Source organism: Branchiostoma floridae, chromosome 4 (genome assembly GCF_000003815.2).
Source record: "Branchiostoma floridae strain S238N-H82 chromosome 4, Bfl_VNyyK, whole genome shotgun sequence".
Taxonomy (NCBI): domain Eukaryota; kingdom Metazoa; phylum Chordata; class Leptocardii; order Amphioxiformes; family Branchiostomatidae; genus Branchiostoma; species Branchiostoma floridae.
This window is the reverse complement of record NC_049982.1, coordinates 13,024,337-13,036,458: the sequence shown is the minus strand read 5'-3', so window position 1 is coordinate 13,036,458 and position 12,122 is coordinate 13,024,337. Positions and strand designations below refer to the sequence as shown.

Genomic DNA, 12,122 nt, shown 5'->3' with positions numbered 1-12,122 from the left:
TAGGTAGGCCCCGTACAGGGCTTATAGAACGGGCCATTTAGTGGTCTCATTATCTGATCAAATTCACTATTCTGGCTGCTCTTTTCATTAAAACGGAGACAATCTGTGTCTGTTGTTACGTTAGGAGTGATTTAGGGTTAGATTCAAGGTTAGTTGCCGCAGAAAAGGGGGGGGGGGGGATGCGGGTTTCGGGCCAAAGGCGCTTTCACACTAAGTCCCATAGTTAAGCATAGGGAAAGGCCCAAAGTGGCCGTTGCCATGGCAACGGCCGTCTGACGGTAGAACAAACAGGCTTATTTCAAGGGAGTTTACGCCAGGACCTGACATACCAAGCAACTTTGCCCAAATATAACGCTTTTGTCAGTTTTTGGCCAATACCCGTTGCGGTTAACAAAGAACACAGACAAACCAGGCACGCACCCCCCCCCCCCCCACACACACACACTCACCCATACATACACACACACGCGAGCGCACATACACACACATACAAACTCACTCACACACACACATGCAAATAGACACACACACAAACACACGCACGCACAGAATGCTAGAAGCACACAAACGCAAACAGACGTCGTGACTCTATTGGGTTTTCCAGCTACTTTATTTGATTACATCGTACAAGACATGGAAACAATATTTTCATACATGTGTTGATATATTCACTGTAATTGTATAGTCGTAATCACGAATTCTGATACTTGCATAAACAACACGTTTATGTTACATCCGAAGAAAGTTTGGTTCGGTAGATGAACTAAATCCGTAAATGACAGCTCAATATCAGCGGATTTGAAACTGGCCTGTCAGACGACATTCTATGACTAGCCGTATCTTAGCAACGATTAGCGTCATACTTTTCACTCCCGCCCGAGATAGTTGAATAGAATGCTATAACCTGGAGCGGGCGTGCTTTGGCAAATAATCACCCGACCTCCGTTCCTCCTTCCGTAGGGGCCATACAGAGGAAGCAACGAATAACTAGCTGTCTAAAACGACAGGCAGCAGTCGGCAGCTATCTAACGCTTACACTAGTATATTTAACGATTAAACAACATTAGTTTACCACCAAATAAAAAAAATCTATTTACAATGAAAAAATAAGTTATTTACAAGTCTTAATCCTAGCTAGTCAAATGTATTACCGTCCCGCTCTCCCACTGGGCCGTATAATAATGTGGGACAGTTGGGTGTTACGTTATTTCTCGGGCCCTGCACTTACTTAACTCCAGATTTAACATCCACTATGAGCGGGCAATGAGGACTAGAAGACGCCTATCGGCATTGCAAAGAACAGCAGGCATATGTTGGAGACATCAAGAACTTCCACATAACCATCGTTGTAGCAGCGTTTCCATCGTCAGAAGATGGAAAATAACAGAGGAGAAGTTGTCAAAGGTGGTTTAGGGAATCCAAAGGAACATCACATGGACATACACATACTATGTATAGGTTAGCATGGAAGCAGACCTGAATTTGAGGATGCTCATGCGGCAGCCAGCATTTTCGCATGAAACAAACATTCAAACTTTAGATGTGATTCCAGGCTATGTACTACAAACACACTTCGAGACAATTAAGTCGTGGGCGGTTGCCGACTGTAGACCGACGCCTTCTCGGTAGCCTGGCCTTGTCTTCTTGGCCAGGCCAGAGCGGGAGCCTTGCGCTTTCTGGCAGCTAGAGCAGTGAGAGCTGTCAGAGGCATTGGTAACCTTTGAAAAAATAAATAAGAAAATGCGTATTAGTATTGACAACAATCAGATGAACAAACACGTCGATAGAAGTTAAACGATTTTATAATGAGTAATGCTGAAAAATATCCAACATTTGTATTTTGGAACAGTGTATTTAACCAGGATACGTATTGTATGTGGTAGAATTGATTTAAAGGATAAACAAAATATGCACGTAGTTCATCTGAAGATAATATCGTCGGGCATGCAATGTCATGTATATGTTCCAACACGTATTGCATTACGTCGGTTAAGTAAGGTAAGTTTACCGAGCGATTTGCCTTTCCTCTAGGGTTCTTGGATGAAGACCGCTTGTGGGAGGTACCATGGTCACGGCGGGTTTTTCCTGGATCAATCATAAAAGGCCGGTTTTTCAAGAGCCGAATCACTCAAACCTATTTCTGCCTATCCAAGGCTTTATGTAACTCTTGCTAGCCTGAAATCCATCCTTGTTAGCGTACCAAAGCTTACAATCCGGACTCTAATCTATGCTCTAGAAACTCGCTACACAGTGAAAATGACGGACCATGTGTTTGAAATCTATTTGAAACTTTGATAACGTTCAAACAGTAATGTTATATTGATGTGGGAGGTGGAACCTAGAAAACGGGAGTTACAGTAACGTCTAAATGAAGACTTTGGCGTCACGGTCGTGTAAGGTGAATACGCTTACTTTGGGCTTCCGTTTGGCGCCAGTCGTGTGGAGCTGTTGGTCTGGATGGTAAGCACGGTCGGGGCTGATAGTCTCTACCCAAGGCCTGGTGGTGGAACAACAATCCCCAAGCAGATGCCAGGGTGAAAGATCGCAGTGGTTTCTGCCAGAGGGGGCCACTCTGACTGTCCATCACCATTACTTTCACCCCAACACCTGCTTGTGGATTACCCGTGCTGGTCACTCAGTAGAAGGCAACCGCCAGTTGTGATGTTAAAACCGAAAGTGGCGTTTTCGTAACGGTGAGATCGATGGAACGAAGTACGTTTTTGTCGAATCTGTTCTATTGGCCTGTACTAGAGACACTCTAGAGACCTGAGCCCTGGACCGGTCCGAATAATCATTATTGAATAAAGCATAGCTTTTCTGTGCATTCCTGAATGTACGATTTCACACAGCAAGAAGGTTTCAAGATACATGTAACTTTATACAGAGATTTAATATCTAAATTCCGCGCGCTATCGGATTTGTGATAGTGTCGTAATATCAAAACTGTCGTAAAATGTGAAAACGCCGCCTTGTCCCTGACGTATCTGTACCTGCGCAGTGCGTTATTATCAATATTGGGTGACAGTCCCGCGGTTTCGGTGAAAGTTTTATGGTATTTGGGTCAAGGATCGATCAAATACAAACACGGTCTTCAAGATGGAAGAACCGATGGAAGAACAGAGTGTAGAAGAGACGTCAGTGAAACAACCACAGACTTCAGAGGGTGATCAGAAGCCTGCGGAACGCAAGAAGCTCCCCTCCCTTCTGCGGCCAGTAGGTGTGTAACTTATAAATTTGTGGTAACCCATCTCCTTCACTCTTCAGCTAAAGTTACATCAAGTCCAACGGATCCAGACGTCTATTACCTTTGACGTCTTGTTGCTGTATAATGCATGCAATGACAACTAAGTTTGTTCAGAGAGGAATATGTGTTATGACAGTGAGTTAATGCTCTAATCTAATCTAACTGTGTTAATCTTCTCTAAAAATGGAGGAGTCTTGTTAAGAATTATGACACAGACTTTTCAGTAGCCAAAATCAAATATTAGTGCTGACTGAGTTTCTCACTCACAAAATTTGTGAGTGAGAAACTTGGATACCTTTGGGAACAGGGAAGTTAACCTTCTTGTTGGAAAGTACCAACCGAAAGAGTTTGAAGGTAACCTTATATTTTTACTTGAACTGTCCTTGCTATCATCTTGCAATTGGCCAAAAAAAAGAAAAAGAATTAAAGCAGGGGTTTCTGCTCCTAGAGTAGTAGTAGTACTAACTAAGGCACCTCATCAGCTGACGTCAATACGACATGATTGCAGAGTGCCGCAAAAAGAATGAGCTGCCAACATTACATGTGTTTGCTATTGTTTTAAGGTTACAGATACTGTAAATGCATTTAAATTTACTGGGATTTAATTTTGCGGTAGCGAGAAAAAGGACTTTTTCGCTGTGGTTTTAAGTTTGCCGTAGCACCAGGCACTGTAGTCTCTTACTGCCACTGGGAAATGTTCACGGTGGTTTTAAGTTCCCGGTGAAGCGGCCACCATGAAAACCACCGCGAAAGTTTCTGTATTTACAGTACTACTACTTACATAATTCCTGTAACATCATTTGCAGATTTCTGGACTGTTCTCTTTAGTTTGGTCATAATGACAGCCAGTGTAGTTATTGTTCCCTCTGCAGTGATGGGTGCCATCAGTATGGAGGAGTATGAGATGCAGTACTGGCCAAAGTTAGAGAATGCCATTGTACAGCTGCTAACTCAGACGCCTGGAGACTACATCCCTATCTCATATGAACAGATGTACAGGTGGGTGTGACTGTGCCTAGGGTCAAAACTAAAAGTCAAGTTTAAAAGTGATATACCCACAGCATGACGCAAGGTCTCTATCCTGTACATGACATGGTTTTTGTATTTATTTATTTATTTCATCTTGAAACAAATGGGTAGCCCCTACAAAATGTATGCAACAACATGTACTATATAATCTAGTGTAGCTGTCCTTTTTTTAAAAAGTACATTGATACTGATAGAATGAATAACAGATCTTCTGAATGATATTAATATTTGCCCGCATACAGTGAACAGCCACGTGTTTTTTTAAATATCTTTATTTGAAAGAGAACATGGCTTGATATTTTTCATATGAAAAAGAACCTTGTATGCTGTGTATGTTGGTGTGATCATTGTGAGGGGAAACAAATTTGACAGAAGACTGCATCTGTTCACTGTACACATATATACAGGCAAATATTATTCAGAAGGTTTATTCTTTATTCTAGCAATCCACACCAAGTATAGATGCTGTGATATACATGTGTACTGAGAGAACATCATGGTAAGGGTTGGTTTAAAACAGCAATGTTATTAACATTCCACTTCAAGCATCCAGTATGCCAAAGTGCAGAGGATGCCAGCTGGTCTTGTTTCAGGGTTGTGCTAATGAAACAACCATATCACTGTACATTTGATAGTCTGCAGTCTGTGAATGGTACACATGTCTCAGCTGTACATGCTAGCGATCTTTAAACATCCTTGTTGATGTTTTCCTCTTCCCCAGCTGTGTGTACAAGTGTGTTTGTCAACAGCATTCAGAGCGCATGTACAACGACCTGATGAGCCTGGTCATAGGGCACCTACAGAGAGTATCACAAGAGCTCAAGGTTGGTGGGGGAACAATCAGTATTTTTATGGAGGGTGGATGGACGACTGGGGTGAAGGTTTCATGTGCATTACTGCATCTTTGATACTTAAAATGGATTTTGCAATTGTATTCATTATTAATTACTTTAGAGCTGAGATATTGTAAAGGAAACTTTAACTCTGAACATATGTTGAAGGTAGAATTCCACAGTAGGGCAAACTATATATATGTGTATAGATTTATATTGACTGTAGATTTTAAAGAGGATTTTAATCATGTTTCCAGTAATGTGTGTTATGCACATTCTGTACATATGTTACTAGCTGTAACTGTTACTGTTTTTTTTTCTTTCCAGAGCTCTCCCCCAGATGCATATGTGGAGAGATTTAATTTTGCAATGACACAGTACATGCAGGCATTGGGAGGAATTGCACCCATCTTCAATTACATGGTGAGTATCAATTTTTGTTGTAACATTTCATTATAGATTAAACATGAAAAGGACAAGAAGAAATAGATTAAACATAGTTGTTCCCAGAGTATTGTCCTAGATTACAAAATACAAGTAATACATGTACTACGATGTAGCAGGACATTACTGGCAGAATAGATACAGTATCTACCCATGAAGGAAGTAGTGTATCAATGTTTTTCATTTGTCTAATTTCTATTCTTCTTATAGTAATTTTGTAGTCTTGTCATCTGTATATCTTGTTTGTTTCTCCGTAGAATCGTTTTTATGTATCTAGCAAACTGAACACAGACCTGAAGGAGGAGCTGCAAAAGCTGTTCACACTCCATGTTGCAGAACAACACATATCTACGTTATTCCGTGAGTGGCTCACATGTGTATATATGTGTGTGTGTGTAGCCTTGATATGTTGCCAAAGCCACAGTACAGTGTCAAAGCAGTACACTCATTACTCATAAAACTCAATTATGTGAATTTTTACATTACATGTAGTTATATGCTCAAAGGATACTGGCAAGCTATTCCCTGATGATTTTGTCCTCCTTTCAAAACAAAATTCAGCAAGCAACAGGACCATATAATTTCAAATAATTGAACTTTCTGGACTCATGTATACCTGGCAACTAAAGCTTCCTTTTTTGTTAGGAATAAAATTATTGTAGGTAAATAATCATTGTGTAAGTTACATCAGGCTTGTCTCAAGTTTAGTGTTCTGTGATTCATTAATTGCACTGTTTGTACCATGCCGGATTGTTCCAATACCAAATCATGCAGAAAATAAGGTGATGTTTAGAGAATGCAGCCCAAACAGCTGCATTACATGCAAGAACATGTTCATTGTCAGGAACCATGCATACTTGTCATATAAAATGTACTTTACAGTAATAATATCTTATAAGTTAATGCCAACTTTGTAGTGGAGGAGGGCTCTACTTTCTTATAGAAGTTTCCAAATCGTGTGACCTCAGCAAGAGTCTACAATATTACAGCAGACGCATTCACGTGAATAATGCCTGGGCAGAAGCAATGTCTTGGGTAATACATTGTACGTGCATTGATTGCACAGGCTAGAATGCCGCAAGCACCCCACAGTACTAGTAAGTCCTGGACTACCATTTTCATATTCTGATTTAAAAAGTGAGTGAGTGATTTACAACATGTTTCTCATATGTTATACACTTTTGTTTTTCAGCTATGTTACAAGAAGCACAGAATAGGCCATTTGCAGTGTCACCCCCAACAATGGCAAATATTATCAAGACCCTGCACTCATTAAGACCAGGTTAGCCATTGTTGCTCATTGCTCTGGCCTGACATCCATCCTGGTTGCCAAGTCTCTTTGTCCTTTTTTTGTGTGGAGAAGATGAAAAAGACGTGGCGGGTACAAGAGGGGTAGATTATCAGGCTACATATACTTCTACTGAGGCCTCAAGTGAAGGATTTTTTTCCATTTTGAATTGGAAAAGGTATTCTGTGTTATTTTGTTACTGTATAAGTAAAATACATGTGTTGCTATGGAGATTTTTTTTTTTTAATGATTGATAGTTATTGAAACTTGAAAGTCACTTTTAAACCCTTTTTGAAACTGCAGCAGTATCCTTGCTTTAGCCATGTAACTTGATTAAGGTGATTAAGGATAGGTGACAGTGTCCTTGCAGTCATTTGTGTACTTGTGTCTCACAAATGAATCCATACATACCTTCCTACAGACTTAGCGCCACAGTATCCAGATCTTTTTGCACGGTTCATTCCCAATGTCCTACCACAAGCATCAGCAGACGACCTGCCAAGAATAGTGGAGGAGACAAGACGATGGCAACAGGAACTTTTGGAAAGGGAGGGTTTCGCAAGGTTAGGATTTTGCAAGTGAATGTGCTGTATTAGCAAAAAGTGTGATATAAGCCATTCACCAGTAAAGTATAAATTGTTCGAATGAAAACTTTGGTAGAATCCATAGTTACAAGTATAAATTGTATTGCAATATGGATTGTCAATGCTGCTGAACCACTTAAACCAATTTGTATGCTGGATTTATTCATTGTAATAAGAAAGAAGAATTGGATATCTTGATTAAATAGCACCACTCTTTTGTACCTTGAAAAAGTGTGCTGGTTAGAAAATATGAAGCAGGATTTTGTAGGTTTCCTTTTATTCAGATTTTCTGTAGTAAGTCAAAGGAAGCCTCGATGCCGTAAAGAATCTGATATTTTCTGTTGAAAATTACAGATGGTTGATTTTCAGATCGTTTTCTTTACAGGGGAGAAACAAGTAGGAAGAGGTCAGGAGATGAACTGCAAACAAGTGGGTACTATACTGTCTACTTGGATTTGATTGGAATGATGGATTGGACAAAAGGGATCGCTATAAAGATATTGAAAGTGTTACAATGTCTTAAAACATGTACATGGAGGTTGAATAATGGGTGAAAATATCATAGGATAAATAGCAAGACCAGCAGTAATTTATCACCTATTGTAAACATGATTTGGGGCTGAGAGGGCCAAAAAGTTTTTATTTTGACTCGCTGTTTTGTTTACATGGATTGAAACACTTAAATATATTTTCTTAGTGAAAGAAAAATAGAAACATTTGAAAGTAGTAGAGTACCTTAGGGGCAGACCAATCTGTATCTTTATAGCCGGTATAACCGCCCTTCGGTGTAACACACCAGCTTAACAGAGCAAGAAAACAATGTAGAAATCTTTCTACATACATGTATGTAATATTATTGAAAGAAAAGATCACTCTTCTTATCTGTGCTAATCACAGCAGTAATCATGTAGTGATACATGTATGATTAGGCAGTATTTTCATTTAGAAGGTAGTCCAATTGTAATGCAGATCTGTTTGTTTCCTTGCAGAACCAACACCTCTCAGCTTCATGCCAAAGAACAGCTGTTAGCAGTGTTTGAACTTTTCTCAGCTGCAGTGCTACGACACTCCACGTGTACAGCCTTGTGTTTCCATATAGCGGAGTCACTTTATCACACCTAGCAGGACAGCTGAACCCTTCCAGTTGCTGTATTTACCCTGTCCTTGTTGAAGATGATTCAAATACAGAAACTTATCATTAATTTGACCTTTAACCCATGGGAGAAGATACCGGTAGCAAGTATTGACATTATTTTGCAAACAATAGTGCAATATGTTATTTGCACAGCCATACTGCCCGATCTATAACAATCTTCACATCTACTTGTCTTTTGGTTTAAAATGGCATGAGTAAAAGTGAGTGTGTGCTTACAATTACATGCCAAAGTGACCTACAAGCCTTAAGCATCATTAATCACCTACATGTATTACATGTGACATGTAGAATTTGTGAAAATGTTCTCAGGTGCTATGTTTTTTAGAAGTCACTATCTTTTAGTTGTTGTTGATTGGAGCTGATACTAAAATTATTGCAAGGTTGTATCATTTCATAACAATGGATATATGACTTATATGTAGTATTAACAGGTCACAACTGTGGGGTTATTTTTCTACCATCATTCGGCCAAGCTTGTAATCTTACAGGATTAGTTGTCACCCAAATGTTCAAAATGTAACAGATCAACCAAGCACAGTAGAATTTAACCAAAACTGTCCGATTTTTATACTTACATTTGCCGTTCACATGTACATGTATATGGCCAGCCTCCGATTTAATGCATTGGTAAAGGGATTTGGCAGAAATGGCAAGAAAATGTATCAAGATAACAATGGACATGATAACTTGGAAGTCATATGTACAATGGATGGTTAACATTCCTAGCTCCTGGAGATGTTGAAATTCTTTTTGTTCCCTCGTTAAGAATTATTGGAACAACTGTTGCAGGCTGTACTGGGTCATGAACACTGAGCTCTATCTTGTGATGTGAGCATTCTGCAAACAGAAGCAATAAAAGTTCTGATGTGTGAGAAACAGTCACCTACATGTATATTGCAGAATGTCAAAGCTTACATCTAGTCAAGTAAATGTCAGTAAACTAAATAAGTGGATCTGATGATAGATTTTTACTCACTACCTTTTGTAGGTCTGGGTGGCACAATCTAGTATTGAAGAGGTCTGATGATGGTGGAGCAATTGCAGATGCAGTTTTAACACTTGCGTTCAATAAAAAAAGGCATATGAAGTTGATACCATGTTTGTCAATGTTCCAATCAAGATCACACTTAAAGACTCCAGCCTTTTTGTCTCCTTGTAGATGTGCTTTATTTTTATTTTTGACAACAATGCTTATGGTATGTGAGTGTTCATAGAGCTATGTTCTGTATGGTTTTCACCATTAACAACAAATTAACAACAGTGCAAGATTTAAAGGCATATTTTGGATCAATGCCAAATTGTTACAAGGTATGTCTAGGATGAATAAAGGTGGCATTTAGATTTAGATTTCAGAATCGCCTACTACATTTTTTTGTATATTGGTCTGCAATGCACTTACTGAAATATATGAGACATAATCTGATATGATATTTCTGTGTTCGGTACATGTACCGGTAGTTGGTACTTTAGGCCTTATTTTAGGTTGTTCTTAATGTACAGAAAATCACATAAAAAGAAGAAGTCTACACAGGCTTGTAACTGAATATACAGTATACTCAGCAGATAAGTGCCTTCATTCTATTCTTTTAGTCGGTAAGAAATGCTACCATGCCAGATTTGAGTCCGATGGTCTGAAAATTGCTATGATCATGATAAACTTATCAGAAAATTGTTTGAATATAGTTCCAGATTCTGTCTGTGGTGTCCCTTAAGAGTTGTTTCTGTCCTACCCTTGTAAACATGGCCCTTCTTTTCTGTTTGACCCTTACATTATTACCAAGCCTAGGGCATACAGATGTTCAAATTATGCACATTTGCAAGAAATGCAGCAGGAAAACAAGCTCATGGAAGGCACACTAAAACAGACTACATTGCTTTTAATCAATGGGAAAATAGACTAGTTGAACAGTGCAGCTGCAGACACAAAGTATCTTACATTCATTTGAGTATAGACTGAATGAACAGACTGGTATAGCAGTAAACTTCATTAGTTCTTCTAAGTATGCTTCAGATGAATTTGATTTAAATGAACAGCTAAGTCTCGTGTATGCAATCTCTTCATTAAACTTTTTTTTTTGGTTCACAATGATCAAGGCATTCCATGCACTGCAACTTGCAATAGCTTTCTTTTCTTTGAAATTGATTTGCAATGTGGAAGTTTTGTTGCTAAGGCCAAGGACGTTATATCTGATATAATGTCCTTGCTAGGGCCATGTTGATTTGATGGACATTTTCTGTGAACCCCAAAACTGCTTGTGTGAGAATAAAAAAAAGTTTCACTCCCCCCAAAAGTTGCCTTCATTATAAAGTCTAAGTGATTAGGAAGGTTGAACAGAGAACTGAACACACAGAATATTATAAGTATACTGAACAATAGATTCTTCATTTTTGTTTTTCACATCTTTGACCATGGAATATTTGATAACATAAGCATTTAATTTATCTTTTCCAATATTTGTTTTTGTAAAAACGGTAATACATAGCATACATTTGCTTGTTTTGAAGCTGCTTTTTATGATTTAAAGTATAGTTGAAAACTTTTTTTATAGTTTGGAAACAGTCGAAAATTGATGCGTGCATGGATCAACATGGCCTAGGGGTATCTACATGGCAGCATGCTAGCAATACTTGAGTATGTCAATAGCAAGATAATGGTGTTAATAGCAGGAGAGAGTAAGGGGTGTTATAAGTTTTCCACCCTGAATCACCGTACCACCCATCCTTATTCAGGGAACAACGTTATTTCACCAGGCGTTCCGAATGGAGGAAAATAAGTACGCTGCAATGTAAGGTTTCCCAAACCATGTCACCTGTCCTGCAGTTTACAATTGTGTCGCTAGAGAGACGAGTAGCCGACAGCTAGCCTTTTAGTGTCAAAGCAAATTAGCAGCACTCAGTAAATATCTCAGTCGAAAATGACTAAAAGGACTGCTCAACTTTGGTTATCTATCAGCACCGGAGTTTCTGCTGTAATTGGGGAAAGTTGAATCGCGTGGCACGACGGGCTGATTATTTCTTCTGAGGGGTCTGGTTCCAAAATACACCATTCACAGGTACTTGTTACCAATCCGGAGCTAGCTTTACGGTCATGTGACGAAACGGAATGCAAACTCTTTTGTCTCCAGCTCGGCTGGTGTCCCTTGAAAAAAATCTGACCCAGAATGTGGAAATTTCCCCCAAAATGGAGTACATAGGCCCGATGAGAACTTCACAGGTGGTGTTCAAGTCTGTGAAGAGCATAAGGACGTTGGACGCGGGAGGACTTGATCTCCAAGAGTGATCCCAGCAGGGTTCTGATACGTGAAAGGTGGGAGGGCTAAGTGTTTGTTATTTCTCTGTCAATTTCAACCGTCAGCACGATCTGGTCCTCATTTTAAATATCTGGACATTATGCACTTTGTCTGGATGGTTCACAAGGCAGTTCCCACGCAGGATGATGTCCAGAACCTGCGTGTACGAAAGATTGGTTCATAACGATGATGTTTTTTTCGGGAAAACAATGCTACACAGATGAGTAGTTTGGACTTCGTGGACTGACTACTTG

General features: G+C 39.4%; 2 protein-coding genes and 1 long non-coding RNA gene across 4 annotated transcripts in view; 2 read left to right on the top strand and 1 right to left on the bottom strand.

Moving 5' to 3' along the window:
- Positions 1-587: 587 nt before the first annotated feature.
- LOC118412834 lies at positions 588-2,709 on the bottom strand. The gene is made up of 3 exons (XR_004830828.1): positions 2,413-2,709; positions 2,009-2,085; positions 588-1,718 (listed from the first exon to the last, which is right to left on the bottom strand). It is a non-coding gene; the product is annotated as an uncharacterized LOC118412834 (long non-coding RNA).
- A 219-nt stretch (positions 2,710-2,928) lies between these two features.
- Positions 2,929-10,848, top strand: LOC118412777 (CDK2-associated and cullin domain-containing protein 1-like). 2 transcript variants are annotated; one of them, XM_035815794.1, is made up of 9 exons: positions 2,929-3,217; positions 4,117-4,243; positions 4,995-5,097; positions 5,434-5,529; positions 5,808-5,910; positions 6,743-6,832; positions 7,260-7,401; positions 7,808-7,851; positions 8,412-10,848. In XM_035815794.1, the coding sequence occupies exons 1-9, from the start codon at positions 3,097-3,099 to the stop codon at positions 8,450-8,452; spliced, it is 867 nt and encodes a 288-aa protein (XP_035671687.1). In that variant the 5' UTR covers positions 2,929-3,096; the 3' UTR covers positions 8,453-10,848. The 2 variants fall into 2 exon arrangements, with proteins under 2 accessions (XP_035671687.1, XP_035671686.1); XM_035815793.1 differs by having other exon boundaries at positions 2,931-3,217; positions 4,099-4,243.
- Positions 10,849-11,467: 619 nt separating this feature from the next.
- Positions 11,468-12,122, top strand: part of LOC118412776 (regulator of G-protein signaling loco-like) — a gene marked incomplete in the record, with an annotated part of 49,548 nt that continues 48,893 nt past the window's right edge. The window contains 1 exon segment of the mRNA XM_035815791.1: positions 11,468-11,885.